The 20908-nt window shown below is 42.3% G+C and overlaps 1 protein-coding gene across 6 annotated transcripts in view; it reads right to left on the minus strand.

The window, feature by feature from the left end:
- ADAMTS6 (ADAM metallopeptidase with thrombospondin type 1 motif 6) overlaps positions 1-20908 on the minus strand; it is a 410266-nt gene that overhangs the window by 147664 nt on the left and 241694 nt on the right. For all 6 annotated transcript variants that reach the window (XM_068249826.1, XM_068249813.1, XM_068249820.1 and 3 more), the window contains one exon: positions 13948-14089. In XM_068249826.1, the coding sequence (XP_068105927.1) occupies positions 13948-14089 (142 nt within the window). The remainder of the gene's footprint in view (positions 1-13947; positions 14090-20908) is intronic.

Genomic DNA, 20908 nt, shown 5'->3' on the forward strand with positions numbered 1-20908 from the left:
TGATGGCACATGACAGAGTGGCATCCAGTAAGTGAGGTGAGTGGGAGAACAATGCACTCGGGGGTCATCAGGTGGCTCCTTTACACACGTTAGATTCTGGGCATTGGCGGTCTTGATTAGCCGCAGTGGCCACGTTTTTTGTTTTTCTGTGACCCGGGAGTCGAACTCATGATCTCATGCTTCACAGTCATGGGCAGTACCCCTGGACACTTTCAGCTGACTCATAGTGGCCAAGTTGAATCTAGCATGTGTATCTAGTTGTACAAGTGCACCTGCTGGAAAGGTGAAATTTACAATCCAGAAGGTACACTTGTCACATTTTCTTTTGTAACAATTCTTCCTAACAGAAACGCACGCATGCACACACACACACACACACGCACACGCACGCACGCACGCACGCACGCACGCACGCACGCACGCACGCACGCACGCACGCACGCACGCACGCACGCACGCACGCACGCACGCACGCACACACACACACACACACACACACACACACACACACACACACACACACACACACACACACACACACACACACACACACACACACACACACACGCACACACACACACACACACACACGCACACACACACGCACGCACCAAAATCTGATTTGCCATAGCAAACTGAGTTAATGAATAGAAAAAAAACAAGTAAATAATCATTATACACTCCCTTGAAATGTTTTAGGCAAGCAATCAGTAGAAAGTTTTTAGGCCGCATGAAATGTGCTGATAGCGAGCAGAAACCGCCATTATTCGTGATAAAGTTATTTCTACTTGCCGCGGCAAAGCTTTATACAAAGTGAGAATAATAACAGAGGACATAAAATAGATTATTGTGCAGTATAAATCAAATTGCTTCCTGAAATTTATGTGATGACTCTTTCAACGTGCAGGCGGGAGGCTGAAATGACTTTGAACAAAAAATGTCTGCCAGGTGTTTCAAAAATGCCTCGACAAGACTGACAGCAATTATGCAAGAATAACACAATGCATATGATGCAAGCTGTTCAACCTAATGCTACCTAATAAAAAAAGAAAGCAAAAAAAAAAAAAAAGATGGGGGGGTGTAGGAAATAGATGAAATCTGTGTGCTACAATCTAAAGATACGTGAAAGTGGCAGTAACATTTAGCCAGTGCATAGCAACATTATCTTAATGCTGGTCAATTAAAACCAAAAAAAGAGAAAAGTAAAGTCTGGGACATGTTCATTATAATGACTGAGTTTGTGGGCCCCGGGGGAAATACTCTGTGCAGTCTTTGTTCCATCAGAAAAGTGTTCTGCAACTGGCTGTATTCTCATTATCCTATCAGTAACATTTTTTAACAGCTGTTATCAATAAAATCGCCTGAAGCCATTGCAGAAAGTCGACCCGCACAGGTCAGCCAAGCAGACTTCTTTAAGACATAAAATTATCTGGTAGCATCACAGCTGAACACACTGTAGTTTTTCCAAGAAGTAGTACTTACGTATAAGAAAAAAAAACAGGAAAATATGAAAAAAACACTTTATGCTGCTGCAAACATCTTATTGTAACTTCAACCAATTTTTTTGTAAAGATGTGGACAGAAAGGTAATGGTTTGAGCATGCATGTCAAAGAGAAGTGATTACTGAACAACACAGCAGCTGTTTAATTGGATCAGCTGCTAGAAACGGATACATCCCAATTTATGCTTTATGGGTGGGGCTATTTAGCAAATGAAAGGTGGGTAGAAGTACTATGCAAAGTGGGGGTAGGGATTCCTACTTGCCAGCAAAATTCCTCTGTAGGCAATAGTCTAACAGCCACTCCCTGCAATTTGTTTGCGACCACTAATGTGTAAGAATTAGGGGAACAAGCGGGAAACACTATGCATTAGATAGACTCTAAAACCGCACACCAGGACCCTCGTCACGGTAACTTTGCTTCAAGGGAACCTAAACTGAGTAGGATATGGATTTTTCCTTTTAAAATAATACAAGTTGCCCGACTCTCCTGCTGATCCTGTGCCTCTAATACTTTAAGCCACAGCCCCTCAACAAGCATGCAGATCAGGTGTTCTGACTGGAGTCAGACTGGATTAGCTGCATGCTTGTTTCAGGTGTGTGATTCAGCCACTGTTGCAGCCAAAGAGATCAGCAAGACTGCCAGGCAACTGTATTGTTTAATCTACAAGGAAACATCCATATCCCTCTCAGGTTAGGTTCCCTTTAACCTATTCGGTTGGTGGCGTAGATAGCGTTTTATGCTGGGCCCCCTATTTCTTATGAATTAGTGGTCGTGACCAAAGTGCCGTGAGACGGAGCCGGCCCTGGTCTATGAAGTTGTCCACTGGGTCCACTCAGTGGCACAGTCCGGTGTTGCATCAAGTGTGTGTTACCTATAAAGTAGCTGACAAACATTAAAGCGGAACTGTAACTCCAGACTGAACTATCTAAATCAGATACCCCTTTCCCATTAAAAATCTTTATCTTTTTCTTTAATCCATCATCAGGGGGTGTCTGTGTGGCTGATATTGTGGCAAAACCCCTCCCACAGTGTGATGTCAGGGGTGTGTGTGTGTGTGTGTGTGTGTGTGTGTGTGTGTGTGTGTGTGTGTGTGTGTGTGTGTGTGTGTGTGTGTGTGTGTGTGTGTGTGTGTGTGTGTGTAGTATATGAACCCTTTTGGAATTATATGGATTTCTGCACAAGTTGGCCGTGAAATGTGATCTGATCTTCATCTAAGTCACAACAATAGACAATCACAGTCTGCTTCAACTAATACCACATAAATAATTAAATGTTTCCATGTTTTTATTGAACACACCATGTAAACATTCACAGTGCAGGTGGAAAAGGTATGTGAACCCTTGGATTTATTAACTCATTAAACCTCCTTTGGCAGCAATAACTTCAACCAAACGTTTCCTGTAGTTGCAGATCAGATGTGCACAACAGTCAGGAGTAAATTTTGACCATTCATCTTTACTGAATGGTTTCAAATTCAGCATTATTCTTGGGATGTCTGGTGTAAATCGTTTTTTGAGGTCATGCCACAACATCTAAATCGGGATTAGGTCAGGACTCTGACTGGGCCATTCCAGAAGGCGTATTTTCTTCTGTTTAAGCCATTCTTTTGTTGATTTACTTCAATGTTTTGAGTCGTTGTCCTTTTGCAACACCCATCTTCTGCTGAGCTTCAGCTGGTGGACAGATGGCCTTAAATTCTAATGCAAAATGTCTCGATACACTTGGGAATTAATTTTTCCTTCAATTATAGCAATCTGTTCAGGTCCTGATGCAGCAAAGCAGCCCCAAACCAGGACGCCCCCACCACCATACTTCACAGTTGGGATGAGGTTTTGATGTTGGTGTGCTGTGCCTCGTTTTCTCCTCACATACTGTTGTGCGTTTCTTCCAAACAACTCAACTCACAGAATATTTTGCCAGTACTGCTGTGGAACATCCAGGTACTCTTTTTCTTACTTTAACCACTTCAAGATCACAGTTTTTTTTGCCTTCATGACCAGAGCAATTTCATTTGCCAATAACTTTATTGCTACTTAACACACTGACATGATGAATATATTATTTTTTTGCAGGACAAACTAGGCTTTCTCTGGGCAGTACTTTTTGCTAACCATTATTTTATTTATATGTATTTTGCAAGGAAGAAGTAGAAAAAAAATGAAAAAAAAAAATCACCATTCTCAGCTTTCAGCCATTGTAGTTTAAAAATAAAATGTGCTATTGATGATGAAACAGACACATTTTATTTGCTCGTTGGTCCCGGTTATTACAACGTTTAAATTGTGTCCCTAGTACAAAGTATGGCGATAATATTTTATTTGGAAATAAAGGCGTCTATTTTTCCGTTTAGTGTTTTTTATATTATAATAATTATTCCAAGACTTTAATTACAAAATCCGCAGTAATGACATACATATTAATGACATACATATTAACAAATTCCCTAAGGTAACCATTTATATATATTTTTCTTTAATGGTGTATTTTTTTTATTGTATTTTTTACAAGTGTTTTATTTTGGTAACTGGGGAGGATGAGGTTAAAAATATTTTTTTTAAAACTATTTAAATTACCCTATGGGTTAGTGTATTAGACTGTTTTTGGATGTATTTTTACTTTTTGGCCACAAGATGGCGCTATGGAGTTCTTTTTTCCGTAAATCTAACACGAAACGAAATGTTTACATTTTGTTTCAGGGGGAATTTTTGTTAATCAGCACTGTGAGTCATCGCAGACTCAGTGATCTGGGATGGAAGCATTCCCCGATCACGGAGGGACAGGACAGCGGCGATTGCGGACGGGAGAAGTGCGGCGATCATGGCGGCGACGGTAAACAAGGGGGCGTAGATAAGCATCTGCAGAATCCGGAAGTGGTTGGATGTGCAGCAATTTTTTTTGGGACAGCGGTGGCTTACTCCGTGGTATCCTCCCATAAACTCCATTCTTGCTTAGTATTTTACGTATCATAGATTCGATAACAGGTATGTTAGCACTTGCCAGAGACTTTTGTAAGTCTTTAGCTGACATTCTAGGATTCTTCTTCACCTCATTGAGCATTCTGTGATGTGCTCTTGCAGTCATCTTTACAGGAAGGCCACTACTAGGAAGAGTAGCAGCAGTGCTGAGCTTTCTCCATTTATAGATAATTTGGCTTACTGTGCACTGTTGAACAGCAAGGCTTTTGGAGATACTTTTATAACCCCTTCCAGCTTTATGCAAGTCAAAATTCTTAATTGTAGGTCTTCTGAGAGCTCTTTTGTGCGAGGCATCATTCACATCAGGCAATGCTTCTTGAGAAAAGCAAACCTAAAACTGTTGTGTGTTTTTTAATAGGGCAGGAAAGCTGTAACCAACACCTCCAATCTCATCTCATTGACTGGACTCCAGCTGGCTGACACCTCACTCCAATTAGCTCTTGGAGACGTCATTAGTATAGGGGTTCACATACTTTTTCCACCTGCACTGTAAATGTTTACATGGTGTGTACAATAAAAAAACATGGAAACATGGAATTATTTGTGTGGTATTAGTTTAAACAGACTGTGATTGTCTATTGTTGTGACTTAGATCACATTTTTTGACCGATTTGTGCAGAAATTCCAAAGGGTACACATACTTTTTACTGCTTCTGCACGCGTGTGTATACACACACACACTCTTTAACCTCTTGACGACCAGCTAACGCCGATTGGCGTAAACTGGTCGTCTGCGGGTTACCATGGAAACGGCGAGCGGCCTTTCCATGTCACTTCACGGAGGGTGTCTCCGTGAACAGCCGGAGAGCCGCCGATCGCGGAAGAAATCCCCGCTGTTTACATCATACGGCGCTGCTGCGCAGCAGCGCCGTAAGGCAGATCGGCGATCCCCGGCCTCTGATTGGCTGACCTCTCCAACTGACTGGCTGACTTGCTCAGCTTCTGTTTGATTAATCACTGCAAGCTAGGTGTAATATATGTGTGCACTTCTCATTGGCTTATAAGCAGCCTGCAGGCTTTATAAAGCAGCAGAGAACTGTTTGGGAGTGAGTTTCTCCTCTCCAACTGACTGGCTGACTTGCTCAGCTTCTGTTTGATTAATCACTGCAAGCTAGGTGTAATATATGTGTGCACTTTTCATTGGCTCATAAGCAGCCTGCAGGCTTTATAAAGCAGCAGAGAACTGTTTGGGAGTGAGTTTCTCCATTTGTGTGTTTGGTAAGTTTTAGAGCAGTAGGAGACAGGCCTTGGGGGTGGCAGCTCCAAGGGTTTGGCTGCGCTCATATATGGTGTTAGATGCTGGTTCTGGGGTCCCGGACAGTGAGAGTTCCCGGGGCCCCAGGCTGGCTCATGCACCATTGTTTTTAATTTTATTGTAGTATCCCATGCAGTTTAGTTAGGAGGGGGGCAGATGAGAGGGAATATCCTGCACGCTGGTGCCCCCTGCTGGTCATATAGCCATTGGCTATATGCAACTGAAGCCCTCTCCAACTGACTGGCTGACTTGCTCAGCTTCTGTTTGATTAATCACTGCAAGCTAGGTGTAATACATGTGTGCACTTCTCATTGGCTTATAAGCAGCCTGCAGACTTTATAAAGCAGCAGAGAACTGTTTGGGAGTGAGTTTCTCCATTTGTGTGTTTGGTAAGTTTTAGAGCAGTAGGAGACAGGCCTTGGGGGTGGCAGCTCCAAGGGTTTGGCTGCGCTCACATATGGTGTTAGATGCTGGTTCTGGGGCCCCGGGCAGTGAGAGTTCCCGGGGCCCCAGGCTGGCTCATGCACCATTGTTTTTGAGTCTTTTCAGCTATGTCAACAGAAGCAGTAGATACAGTTCTAAGTTAGCATTGAAGCAAAATCAGGAATACAAATATGGAATTATCAAGCAGAGCCTTTTTTTAATTTTAAATTCAATTGTCAATTATAATTTGCACAGATGGGATTGTTTTACTAAATCAAAAGTACTACTGAACAATCACAACTGAAACATGTGGCCAGCATTAGAGATGAAGACTTGGTTCACATATAAATCTTGTCAGTTTTCGACAGTTGGCATCAGTTTTGCATGTGTTTCTCTGCCTGTGTTTACACATAAATCTGTACATTTCCGGTCCTGTCAGTTTTGTTATGTGTTTCTATTGCTGTGTTCACATGTCCAGTCAGGTAAAACGGATAAAACTGATGCAAAACTGACAGGACAGTACTGGACCAGACCAGAAATGAACAGATTTGTGTGAACCAGGCCATAGTTAGTAGTTTAAACAACTAGTGCATTTTTTTTTTACTGTTAAAGGAAACACTGCCCTCCAACTGGCTCTTCTGACCAACTGCTCCACTTTTGCACAGCTTTCTTTGCGCTAGTCTTCATAAATCCGCCCCAATGGGTCCTCTGACACTGCCTCGGAATGCACACAGCACCTCGGTAAAACGGTTCTAGTAAGAAAGCGGTCATCAGCATGAGGGATGAACTCAGATTAATCATAGCCTGATTCTTAGAAAGCTCACAGTAGCAACCGCCAGCACGGAGTGACAACAAAGAAATAGTTGGCAACTATACTTGTGTTACAGAGCAGAATTCCTGTCAGCTGACAGCAGGGTAAGCAGGCAGGATGTAGAGAGCTTTTAAATATTACATTATCGCTATAGAATCTCTCATCACAACATGAGGAAATGATTCATGGATTTAAGATTGACTGGCATAGACTTGCTAACAAATTCCACATTCAAAAAAAATAAATAAATAAAAATATGACCAAAACTCCTCCAGTATTACACACAGACAGAGACTCAGCAAACCTATATTAACGATGAAGGTTTCTAAAAAAAAAAAAAAAAAAAACTAAATATGGATCAGGTTATCCTTATTAGCACTTCTACTATACTGTCATCTAAAACACTGGACCAGATTTATCAATCATCACCGACAGTTTTTTCTTCTTAAAAAGTTCTAACCAGCTGGGGGAACTGTTCTGCATGGTAATAAGAACATTCCTAAATACTACTTAATAGCGGCACTTTAGTGTGAATTTCTAAAACTGCACTCCAGTTAAGAAAAGTGCACATCCATTTCTAAACTGTTGCATAGTGAGAAGTGCTTAATAGCAGTTCTACAGTTAGTGCAGCAGTGCAGGTTTGGCATGATTTGTGAAGGGATCCTCCCCCCTGCTGCCAGGTGTCCTGTGAAGCTGTTCGGTGCTTAACCCTTCTAGTGCTGGGCATTGATGCAATACAGAAGATGTATTGGTTACGTCGGCAACAGCAATTTCCCTCACACACTGTACTGAGAAACCTTCCCAACTCCTCCTATTTAATAACAGTTTTAGAAGGAAACTGCACTATCTAGTTATTTCTTAAGATGTCTGACACAGTTCTGCATGGATTTCTAAAAACCTACCAATATTTTGTCTCAGACACTCTTGAAAAATGTCCCCCAATGGTTCTCAGAGGCCTAAGGCTCGGTTTCCACCGGTGTGCCGCATCCATTTCCAAAAAAAACACGTGACCCAGGCTGATGCAAAATCGCATTCAAATCGCTTTAGTCGTGCTGTGCACATATATGGGGATTTGGATGCGTTCTGCGAAAAACTGAAGGTTCTCTACACGCAATTTGGCGTATTGATTAAATTTCTGCATTCAAAATCACGTGCAAGAAAAAGCTGTGATTTCAGAGGAAATGGGCACTAAAAGCACGTATTCATTTCTCCCACGACCATTTTTTTGTGTGCGTCGAGCGATTATTTGTGTGCGTGATTACATGAATAATGTTTTGCGATGTGCAGCGATTACGGCTCTCATGGCGATCATTTGACCTTTCGTTCGCGCCCATTGTGTGCCATTGCATGTTCCGAAACAGGAAGATGCATAGGGGAACGCTCGTACGTCGGGTCGTCGTGGTTTCCCCGATCCATCTTCTAGTGAGTATGGCTAGGTTTCCACTGCTGCGAATAAGGGCCAATTCCCCGCCCACTCATTCGGATGGGATTTAACAGCGTATTGAAGTCAATAGGAAGCATCCAAATTCATGGGCGGGGGAAAATCTGACGACCTGCAGCACATTTTCCCATCACTCGTCCGAATCCCATAGCCGTGCAGAGCGTGGCTAGAGGGATTCGGCTGCAAGACCCTGGACAGCTGTGCTGGCATCGCGTCTCGCAAGACGCATGCTGAGCACACTGGAAATGTAGCTTAAGGTTGTGTTTCCAGAAAGATATTTCATTGAGTATGGGGTTTTCCATTTGCAAACTTGCAACTAGCGTAATTGACAATCTTTGAAGTCAACATTCCTTCTCTTCCACTTATAGGATAAAAATATTAGGCTCAATCCTGTGTGTACGATCATTATATTTATCCTCAGTCTAAATGGTCAGAAGTACAGCTTAAAGGAAATCTCAGCTGAAATGAATATGGATGATTACATTTTTATTTCCATTTTTAAAAAAATTCAGTTGCTTGGCTGATATATAAATGTATATGGCTATACTGGTCTTGTAGCATCAGCAGTACCTGAGCCAAACGCTAGCAGCAGTCTTGCCTCCACGTACAGCCATAAACCCAGTGCATGTTTTGAGTCACTGATTCAAAATATTAAAGCGGTATAAAAACCCTGACATAATATTCAATAAAAACATGTTTTCCTACTTTTTATATGCCATACGGTTATATTTGCGTTTGTGCATAAGTATTATTATTCATTTAGAAATGACAAGTTCCCAAAGTACAGTTTTTTTTTTGCTCTGAGAGCTGCCTTTGCATTTTATTCATAACTGTTTTTTCATCATGTAATATAAGCAGAAATGCTTTCTGAGTGTCTGACTGTGTTCAGGAGTGTCTGCACAGTCAGAGAAGTATTTACTTAATTGTATCAAGTGAGGAATGTAAACACAAGATAACATTATCTCCAGTTCAGATGTGTCCAGCTTTCTCTGTAGGGAACTTGTAAGTCCTGTGTTTAACTAATTGAATGCTGTTCTAGTAAAAAACATTGGTGGTAATATATAATATGCTGTAAATAATCTTTTAGAGCAAAGAAGAAATGCTGGTTTTCATTCTGCTTTAAAGGACAACTGTAATGAGAGGGATATGGAGGCTACCATTTTTATTTCCTTTTAATCAACACCAGTTGCTTGACTATCCTGCTGATCCTCTGCCTCTAATTCGTTCAGCCATAGACCTTAGTTGCTGTATACTATATGCAGCAGATTAGGTGTTTCCGACATTATGTCAGATCTGACAAGATTAGCTGCATGCTTGTTTCTGGTTTAATTCAGACACCACTGCAGCCAAATAGATCATCAGGTCTGCCAGGCAACTGACTGGTATTGTTTAGAAGGAAATAAATATAGCAGCGTCCGTATTTTTCTCACTTCAGTTGTCCTTTAAAAGAAGAGTATTACACCCCTCTGTGGGTTTTCCTCGAAATGCCCAACTGTATTCATCTACTTCCTAGAACCCTCCCCTGGCTTCCCTCAAAGATGCGGCCCCTTCACTGCTCCGCAGTCTTCAAGTGTGGGACTCAATACGGGACACGGCTAGTCTACTATCCGCCCATCTACCCTTGCTGCCCCTTATCAATATACCCCTCTTCCCTCCAAGCAAAGATAGCCCTGCAGCATTCTCCTGGTGGGGGGGGGAATGGCCTGCCCACACACATCTCCCTACTTTTAGAGGTATTTACATATGGCCCGAACTACAAGAGAAATTCCAAGTTCACAAAATAAATTTTACGGTTACCCGCAGGTTAAACACTGGATAATGGCACTAACTAAGAACAAAGACTTCCCCTTAAATACCATATGAAAATATCTGCCTAATACCAAAGGCCTGATTTCTACAGTCTACAATTTTCTTACACGCCCAGAGCACCGTCTCCCACACGCATACACCCTGAGGTGGGCGTCTGACCTCTCAGGCTCAAAAGACAGAGGATTGGATTGATATCTGTAGCAGGGTCTCTAGCTGCTCATGCAACCGCCACATGGTGGAAGCAGCCTATAAGATTATGACCTGCTGGAACTTAGCCCCGGCTAGAGTGGCCAAGGTCTTTCCTTCAGCTAACCCCTTCTGTTTCAGAGGCTGCAGAGTAACAGGTGACATGCTCCACATATGGTGGACTTTCCCCCGACTTCAATAAAATTCAATAAAATGTTTCAAACACAAAAAAGAAGAGTAAAGGTTTGGCAAGTGATATTTTCAAAAGAAAGTTGTCAAAGCCAACTTCCATATTACTTTTATCTCCGCTATAATCTGGATTCACATTTGTTAGTCGTTACTGTCTGACTTTTCTATCTTAAACATTGTACCTGCTTCCCTTTTGGAAGCAGCATTGGGCTGAAGAGTTACACCATACCTGCTGCCTGAGCTCTTCACTAAAAACAGACACTTAAATAATAGTACTTTAATGAAGGGCTGTGGAGTCGTGGATGGAGTGGGAGCAATTTTGGGTACCTGGAGTCGGAGGTTTCATAAACTGAGGAGTCGGATATTTTTTGTACCAACTCCACAGCCTTTGTAAGTATTATACTAAGGGGTCAGAATCAAAGCCATTTTGGGTACTTGGAGTCGGGGGTTTCATAAACTGAGGAGTTGGAGTTGGATGATTTTTGTACCAACTCCTTAACTCTGCTTTCATGCATACATGAAGCAAAGTAAACAACAAACAAAACAAAAAAAAAAAACTATGTTACATCAGTTATAGCAACAACAGAAAAGATGCAAATTACAAAATTTCCACACAGGCAGGACACTGATGGGCCTTCGAAGGAAACACTAACCCTTAGGTTTGAAAAGGCTTCACAATAAAAACAGGACAAACGGCTATGCCAAACAGGTAAGACTTCACTGCTAGAGTGGGGATATAAATTACTATCTAGGATTGGTGTTCGTTAAGCTGTAAACGGACGTGAAGGTGGATACAAAATCTCCAATGACCCCTTTCTACACTGTGAGGAAATCTCAATGAATCCTCAGAAAGCAATTAAAAAAAAGGTCTCTTACTTGACTGTGAAAGCATTTGTTATGACATCCTGATCCCAAGTCCTTTATTATTCCAAATCATATTACCAATTAAAAAGGAAACCTTATCTTTATGTAATAGTGACATCTGGAAACGATAAAAAAAGGCGGGAACGGATGAAGCTATGATGCAGACTAGGAATACACCTACATTGATCTTTTGCCTTCATCTCCTGCACTAATTACTAATGTCAACGCCTATTTTCCGAGCCCTGTCACATTAAAAGGAAATGAAAAATGTTGTGTGAAGATAATGAAAATTCATGAATATTTAAACTCCAGTGACACGGAAAATTAATTTTGTTTGAAATACAGCCAGCAAATGTCAACATCAATTATTGATGTGAATGTGAGGTTGAGCGGTGGGTGCTAAGGAGAGCCTCTGATGCTTATGGAGAATGAACTCCAATTATGATCTTAATAAAAAAAAAAAAAAAATCTCACACATCTGTCTATAATGAACTTCAAGCAACTTCCCTTCAGTAGGCCTCACTGTAATAAAATGGTTGTTGCAGAGTCCTGAGAGGAGAAAAACCTTCCGAGATTCAAGCTTTTAGCAGTGCAATGCTGAAAATAAAATTATAATGGCCAATTTAGGGAATGCTTGAACTCATTGACTATCATAACAGCTTGAGGGCTTAAAACAGGCTTGTTTTGTAATTGCTCTGCAGTTCCTGCATATATCAGCAAACACCCTCATCCCCTTCACATACGCACGTATGCACGTGGAACCTCTTCAGTACTTTGCCAGCATCACCAAGGCAAGACAAACATTTATATTGTGCTTCACTCCTGGTGGACTCAAAGCGCCAGAGCTGCAGTTTCTAGGACGCGTTCTATAGGCAGTAGGTCTATTTACTGTATAGGTGCTGGTTCACTGAACAGGAGAAGCCAAGATTCGAGCCCTGGTCTCCTGTGTCAGAGGCAGAGCCCTTAACCCGCTCACCATCTAGCCACCAACAGTTTAAAGTAGAAGGTAATAAAGTAAGATACGTCAGAGATAATAGCCCCCCATAGGTTGCAGTTTCTTCTGCAAGGGAAGGGTTAGCGGTGATTCTCCTGACCACTACTGATCACAGTAGAGGCATCAGAAATCAAATTTGACTTAAGGAGGTCCTATCATGTGATTTGCCACAAAACTTTTATTTGCATTTTCAGATTCCCAAAGCAAAGATGTGATATTATAGCTTGAGTTTCAAATGATTAAATGACGACTGTGCTGAAGAACATAATCACACTTATAAACTACCCCCTGATAGTGCATACAATGGGAACTGGGTCTAGCTGTCTAGGATATCCTGTTAAAGATATCTTCCCTCAAAGGATTAAGGTGGCCCATACATAAGTGAATGCATGGCTAGATCGACCATTAGATATTGTCTGGGCACACACTACGCAGCAAATTCATCCTGCCACCACCTCTGCTGGGCTGCCCCTCAAATGAATAATCCCAAGCCCCCCCCCCCCCATTAAAGTCTTACCTCTCCACCAGTGCGACTCCTGGTCTCCTCTGGTATTCAGTGCGACTTTGAGCACCGGTACCACGTGACTCGGCACATAAAGTGAAATTACAACAAGCATCAGTGTCCCATGGAACAGGTGCTTGCAGTGACAGTGGACACTGGAATAGGCCAGGAGTCGTGCCAGCAGAGAGGTAAGACTTTTACACTGAGGACGGGCATGAGGGGACAATTCTACACTTGGAGGGACATAAGCTGGGGGTCCGTCAGTCGTTGGGTTATCTAATGCCATGCAGCTGCTCATGCCCTCATTCCTGAGATTGTTCCGCCATTCGTGATTGACCCATTCGGAATTCAATTCAAAATTGACTGAAAAAAATCAACGGGGTGGCCATGTTGCAGCACCGATTCTCTTCTGATTGAATCAAATTTTGAACAGGATGGTCAATCGAGTAAAATATGGGCACCCTAAATATCCTTATATTCCACACACGCGCAGATGTGAACAATAAATTATGTCATCACCTGTCTACCGAAAGAAGCTAAAAGGACAACATGAGGTGGAGCTCCTGACAGTCAGGGGTGTAGCTGCCATGGCTGGGGTAGGAGGCTTCCAATGCCACAATTGTCTATTAAAATGATGTTGAAAGACTCACCTCTAGTGTGGAAAAAAAAAGTCCCTGTTGTGGAAAGGTCCACTGTGATCATAAGAAGCCACTCTTTTGGATATCAGAAGTTCAACCTCCTGACTTTATCCAAGCTATACTATTGTACATAAACGGTTCTCTTTTCAGACTTCTAACCACCCATATTCAGCCATAATAATGTTTCAGAAGTGAACGATACTGTCACATGACTGTTATATTGATTGTTATCAGGTACATTTACTGCATACATGTGGATATACTTTTAACTGGTAGTTTGCTAGGGTTTCAGACTAGAAACAATGATTTCTGATGGCCACAACATAGATTACTGGTGTAAAGATAACAACTTCTTACCCCGTATTTGCATTGGCGTGATGTTGCTCCATACTGGAAGCGGCACTGTTCATCGGCATCATACACTTGACCCGGAGCCACTGCTGGGTACACAAAGTCACGTTTTGGAGGCTCATTATCCAGGCATGTTCCCCGGCCTGAACTGGTGAACACACAGCAAAATTAAGATGTGTAGACTGCAAGAGAACATCCCTATAACCATATTGAATGCTGCACAGTCATACAAGAACTATATTACAGTAAATGCTGCACAGTCATACAATAACCATATTAAATGCTGCAAACCCATACAATAACCATATTAAATGCTGCATAGTCCTATCATAACCATATGAAGTACTGCACTGTCATACCATAACCATATTAAATGCTGCATAGTCATATCATAACCATATTAAATGCTGCACAATCATACAATAACCATATTACGGTAAATGCTGCAAGTCATACAATAACTATATTAAATAAATCATAGTCATACCATAACCATATTAAATGCTGCACAACCATACAATAATCATATTAAATGCTGCACAGTCATACAATAACCATATTAAATGCTGCACAGTCATACAATAACTCTGGCAAACTCTCAGCTCTAAATCAATGGTTAAAGTGTTTAAAGCAGAACTACAGTTTTGCATAACATACAATTTAAAAAACCTTTCTCCAAAACTCCTCAACTATTCAGTTATCCAACCTGCACTTAAAGGAACAACAGATGGGGGACTTTATCACGTGTGTCAAAATCACTGTTCCTCCCAACCCCTCACTATCATACTCAGCTACAGTGCAAGCAGCCATCTTTCAGAATGTACGGTAATATCCAGATTAATCCGTAAGCACCATGCAGCGATTCTCATTACTGTTAGATCCTTGTACACAAAGGATCTCTCAATGTTTATCTCCTGCATTCATAGATAAAATAATGCATGCTGGCCCCTAGAGCACTCAGGGATTGAGAAGACTCCAAGAAAAAAATAAAACCATTAAGTCTGTCAAGTACATTTTTTTTTTTAAATAAGAGTTGGTTCTTAGAACGCCTAATGGCCAATCTATTGGAGCAGAGATAAAATATGACTTTAATTCCACTCTAAAGGTAAACTTCGTTATATCGTAAATCTGGTGGCAAGGCAAAATTATAAGCAAACATTGTGCTTGCATATTTATGTTACCAAAGCGGGACTCTCTTGCGCTTAACTGGGATCTGTATACAGAAAGTTGGCTAGATTCTCTGGTCTCTTCATAAAGGAACAGAATGTGAAAAGACCAACAGTAAGGTTACATTTCAGAATTGAACCTTTAATTCGACTTCAGGGACCATTAAGTTTGGTTCCCATTAAGCAAACTTAAACATGCAGATATGGCGGCAAGGCTGATAAATATGCAGCTTTACCACAAGTCTTCTAGTGCACAATGTATTTATCTGTAATTTAACGCCATGCTCTGATCAGCATCTTGGAAGAGCCAGAACCATCATTAGCGATGGTCAATGAATTGCAAATAATTCTGAGTTTATTCAGGATTTTACAAATTCGGTATTCCAATGAATGCAGCAGATTCAAAATGCATCAATAAAGCTGCATTAACTTGCATACAAAATCTGCATAATCCTGCATCAAATCAGAATTTAATCTCACTGACCATCACAGGTATTGTCCTGCACAAGGTCCACATTCTAGGCCTGAGCATAAGACAAACAAACATTATGCAATTAAAGGAAACCAGTGTTAGGGAGACTTGCCTAAGGTCTCCTACTGAATAGGTGCTGGCTTACTGAACAGGCAGAGACGAGATTCGAACCCTGGTCTCCTGTGTCAGAGGCAGAGCCCTTAACCATTACACCATCCAGCCACATGTATATGTGTTTAATTTTATGAAGCTATGCCTGGCAGCCTTGTCTCAACCTTGAATTACTTCATGGACACAAATATGAGATCTGACATGCTTTCTGATGTTTTTTTTTTAAAGGGAACAGAGCACCATTTATAGCACTCAAGACATCTCAATAACACATAAAAATGCATGCTAATAATCTGGTTCATTAATAAAAAAAAAACTTCCATTTTACCTCTTCTTTTTACATTTAAAAGTTTAGCAGAGGTTTTTATTATCCTACTTCTGTGAATGGCAGGTCAGGCCCCACCCCAGAAATTTCAGCCAGATAAGGTCTGAAGTAATTATTTTTTTGCACACATTAGCAGAAAGCAAACAAAAGCTTTCATAAGCAGGAGAGGTGTTTTTCTAAGAGTTGAGAAAGTCACAGATGCTATCTTCATAGATGCCCCTAAATAAGTGCAGCTAGATGGGGAGGGGGAACATGGCAGCTCCTACAGCTATTACAAACAAAGAGAAACTGCAAGAAAATAAATGGTGCTTGGTGCTCTTTAAAGTGTACCTGACGTGTCATGCTAAGATAAACATGGGTACATTTAATACCAATCTTACAAAGAGCATGTCTTTGTTCCCTTTTATTGCTTCCCAATGCATTGGGTCAATAAATCCGCTCTTCTGAAAAGTAAATAGAAGCCAAAGCACTGAACAGCTACACCTAATCACAGGGTAGTGCTGAATAATTAAAAACATCATTATTTCTCTACGTGAGAGCTGAATGAACCGGATTTTACATCACACTGACAAGTGACCGTTATACACTTTAGACTTAGAATTTCAGCCCTTAAATTGAAAATAAGAATTTGAAGCTTAAGCAAAGTTCTAATTACCTTTAGTATTGCACATGAAATTTATTATATCAAGTTTTTTTTTAGTTCAGGTTTGCTATAAAGGCTATAGCGATGATGACAGCTATAGGAGTACTAAGGATAAACTGTTCAGTATTTGGTTGCTAAGTGGCTTGATACATGGTGGTTACTGCCTGACCTACTACTCATCCCATCTGCAGGAAGCCTGAACACACCACTAATGATGAAATCATCACCTACATACAGGAAGGCATCAAAGCCAAATTCATAACATGGAATGATGAAAGACTGTAGAAATACTGAAGGACTGAGAAGGATAATGACTAGCATTGGCGTGGGTGGGAAAAATCAGCTCATACTCTAACAAGTAACTGGATAAAAGGGTTGCATTCCATGATGAAAATGGTTAGCATATTATATTACAAGTAAATGCATTAAAATACTAATAATACAGCTGGATTCCAGTTTATGTCATACTGTCTTCATAATATAGATACTGAAGTGGTACAGTATATTGTAAACTAAAAGCCCAAACTCAGAAAACAACATTTTAGATATGGATAATGTGGAACAGGGTTCGAACCATTTTGATGTAGATAACTGCTGTCTGTTAGAAAGAAAAAGTTAAAACCTCCCCTATAGGTATTATTGCTGTTCCTCATTTCCTGTTCCACCAGGTTCAATGTTAGAGCCATGGCATTCTATGAAGGTCCCAGGGAACATGGGGGAAAATGTTCCCACGGGAGACACTGCAAGAACTAATGCTGCATACACACTTGAGATAAAAGTCTCTGGAAAAGGCAAGATCACAGACCAATTTTACCCCCTTCCATGTAGTATGAGAGCCATACTCTACACAGTCTATTCTATGGAGCTGAACTCCCCATCAGAAAAAAAATCTTTGCAAGATGCTGCACACAAAGATGCCCGTACACACTCAAAAGATCATTATCTGCAAAAGATCTCTTCCTGCAATAGATCCATTCCTGCAAAATGCATTCATAGTCTATGAGATCTGCAGATCCTCATACACACCTTGTTTAACAGACTTCATCTGCATATCTGGCAATCATCTGCAGATCTGAAAATCCATCCTGGTGGATCTGATCTGCAGATGATCTGCAGATGATTGCCTGTTAAACAAGGTGTGTATGGTGATCTGCAGATCTCATAGACTATAAATGCATTTTGCAGGAATGGATCTATTGCAGGAAGAGATCTTTTGCAGATAATGATCTTTTGAATGTGTACGGGCATCTCTGTGTGCAGCATCTTGCAAATATTTTATCTGATGGGGAGTTCAGCTCCATAGAAAAGACTGTGTAGAGTATGGCTCTCATACTACATGGAATGGGGTAAAATTGGTCTGTGATCTTGCCTTTTCCAGAGACTTTTATCTCAAGTGTGTATGCAGCATTAGACCCAAAGGAGGCAATGCCATCTCTTCACACAAGGCATGAATATCATTTCACACAAGATATTAATATCTCTTTACATGCTCTAAAGTTAAAGTAACTCGAGAGCAAAACATACATAGAGGTTCTATACTCTTCCCATACAATGAATGGTTTTGCTTGTATTTATACAGACTCTTGGAGCAGGCCTGCTGCAGGCAACTAAGCATAGCAGAATGGCTCCTCCACCATGCCCTCATACCCTTATAGAAGATAGTACACAGAATTCAGTGGTAGAATCTTCAAGACATATAAGGTCAGGTCTGCTCCATAGCTTAAAGGGATACTGTAGGGGGGTCGGGGGAAAATGAGCTGAACTTACCCGGGGCTTCTAATGGTCCCCCACAGACATCCTGTGCCCGCGCAGCCGCTCACCGATGCTCCGGCCCCGCCTCCGGTTCACTTCTGGAATTTCTGACTTTAAAGTCAGAAAACCACTGCGCCTGCGTTGCCGTGTCCTCGATCCCGCTGATGTCATCAAGAGCGCACAGCGCAGGCCCAGTATGGTCTGTGTCTGCGCAGTACACTCCTGGTGACATCAGCGGGAGCGAGGACACGGCAACGCAGGTGCAGTGGTTTTCTGACTTTAAAGTCAGAAATTCCAGAAGTGAACCGGAGGCGGGGCCGGAGCATTGGGGAGTGGCTGCGCCAACACAGGATGTCTGCGGGGGACCATTAGAAGCCCCGGGTAAGTTCAACTCATTTTCCCCCGACCCCCTACAGTATCCCTTTAAAGGACAACTGAAGAGAGAGGTACTGTATATGGAGGCTGCCATGTTTATTTCCTTTTAGGCTAATTTCACACCAGGACGTTGCGTTAGAGGGGGCGTTAAGGTCGCATAACGTCCCCCTAACGGAACGCCTGGTGGTGCTAGATCTGGACGTCAGAGTGAGCTGCGTTGTGCAGCTCACTCTGGCGTCAGTGATGCCGTGATGCACACTCTTGTGCGCATGCGGCATCACGTGGTCCCGCCGGCCAATCGCCGCACAGAGCGGCTGCTCCAGGAAGTAAACACTGCACGTCATAACGTGCAGTGCATATTAATTAGCCATGTGCCTGGCCGCTCTCCGCTCCTCCCCAACATTACTGAGCATGTGCAAGCAGTCTATAACGCGGCTCAGCCGCGTCCAAAGTACTGCATGCAGTACGTTGTCTTGTGACGCAGCGTTACAATGTAACGCAACGTCCGCACTGTGAACAGCCCCATTGATTTTTCATTACTGTGCAGTGGGCTGCGTTACAGGCTGCTCTAACGTGCGCCTGTAACGTCCCACTGTGAAACCAGCCTAAAGCAATATCGGTTGGCTGGCAGCCCTGCTGACCCTCTGCCTCAAATACTTTCAGCCATACACCCTGAACAAGCATGCAGCAGATCAGGTGTTTCTGACAATGTCAGATCTGACAGATTAGCTGCATGCTTGTTTCTGGTGTTATTCATACACTTCTGCAGCCAAACAGACCAACAGGGCTGCCAGGCAACTGGTATTGTTTAAAAGGAAATAAACAAGGCAGCCTCCATAGTCTTCTCACTTCAGTTGCCCTTTAAGTACAGGCATTAGAATTACTGACCCTTAAGGCCCCTTTTACCCTTGGGGTGGCCAGCTGCGTTGTGTCATACAAAACCACCACATCCTGTCATAGAAGTAGTGATAGTCATATGAAGCTATCACTGATTGCGGGGCGGCGTGTTCAGGTGGGTTCCGCAACAGTTGCATTTGTGTTCTACACAGTAATCCCCAGAAGTGAGGCATACTTTCATTGATATCAAAGAGGGAGAAACCAAGAGCCCAATATGGTGTAGTATGTCTGGAACAATTGTGGATGAGAAGTGAGACAATTATACTCACAAATATGGGATACCACCTAGGCAACCACTGTGTAGGCAGGTGAAGAGAATAAACCTGCCCTCACTCAGGATTAAGAAGTTACTCTCTGTAGATCGGAAAGAAAGGGGTAAGTCACCCCTCCACCCAGGGGCGGACTCAGTATAGCAGTAGGAGAACAGAGGCGCCAGCAGGATAAAAGTAGATAAAACCTTTAAAATTTGCTAGGAGGAAGTGGTGGACTTACCTCCATAAAGCAGACACGAAACACTGTCTGAAGATAAATACATACATTTATTGTTAAGTACCCGAGGGATGCAATGAGTTTCGCAGGCTTAAAGGGATACTGTAGGGGGGTCAGGGGAAAATGAGTTGAACTTACCCGGGGCTTCTAACGGTCCCCCGCAGATGTTCTGTGCCTGCGCAACCACACACCGATGCTCCGGCCCCGCCTCCGATTCACTTCTGGAATTTCAGACTTTAAAGTCTGAAAACCACCGCGCCTGCGTTGCTGTGTCCTCGATCCCGCTGATGTCATCAAGAGTGCACAGCGCAGGCCCAGTATGGTCTGTGTCTGAGCAGTACACTCCTGGTGACATCAGCGGGAGCAAGGACACGGGCGTGCAGGCGCAGTGGTTTTCTGACTTTAAAGTCAGAAATTCCAGAAGTGAACTGGAGGCGGGGCCGGAGCATCGGTGAGTGGCTGCCCCAACAGAGGATGTCTGCGGGGGACCATTAGAAGCCCCGGGTAAGTTCAGCTCATTTTCCCCCGACCCCCCTACAGTATCCCTTTAAGCCCGCTTCATCAGGCAATAAGATGGGGACAACAACTGTAGACAGGAGACAACAAACATTGTTATAAAAATTGCTACAAGGATTTCAGGAGTAAATTTTATACAAAGTGTAATTAATAACATATTGGGGTGAACCCCATGTAGTAGTAATGGTGCTTCATGTTATATAGGCGGTATTGAGGGTATG

This window comes from Hyperolius riggenbachi, chromosome 1 (assembly GCF_040937935.1).
Source record: "Hyperolius riggenbachi isolate aHypRig1 chromosome 1, aHypRig1.pri, whole genome shotgun sequence".
NCBI classification, from domain to species: Eukaryota; Metazoa; Chordata; class Amphibia; order Anura; family Hyperoliidae; genus Hyperolius; species Hyperolius riggenbachi.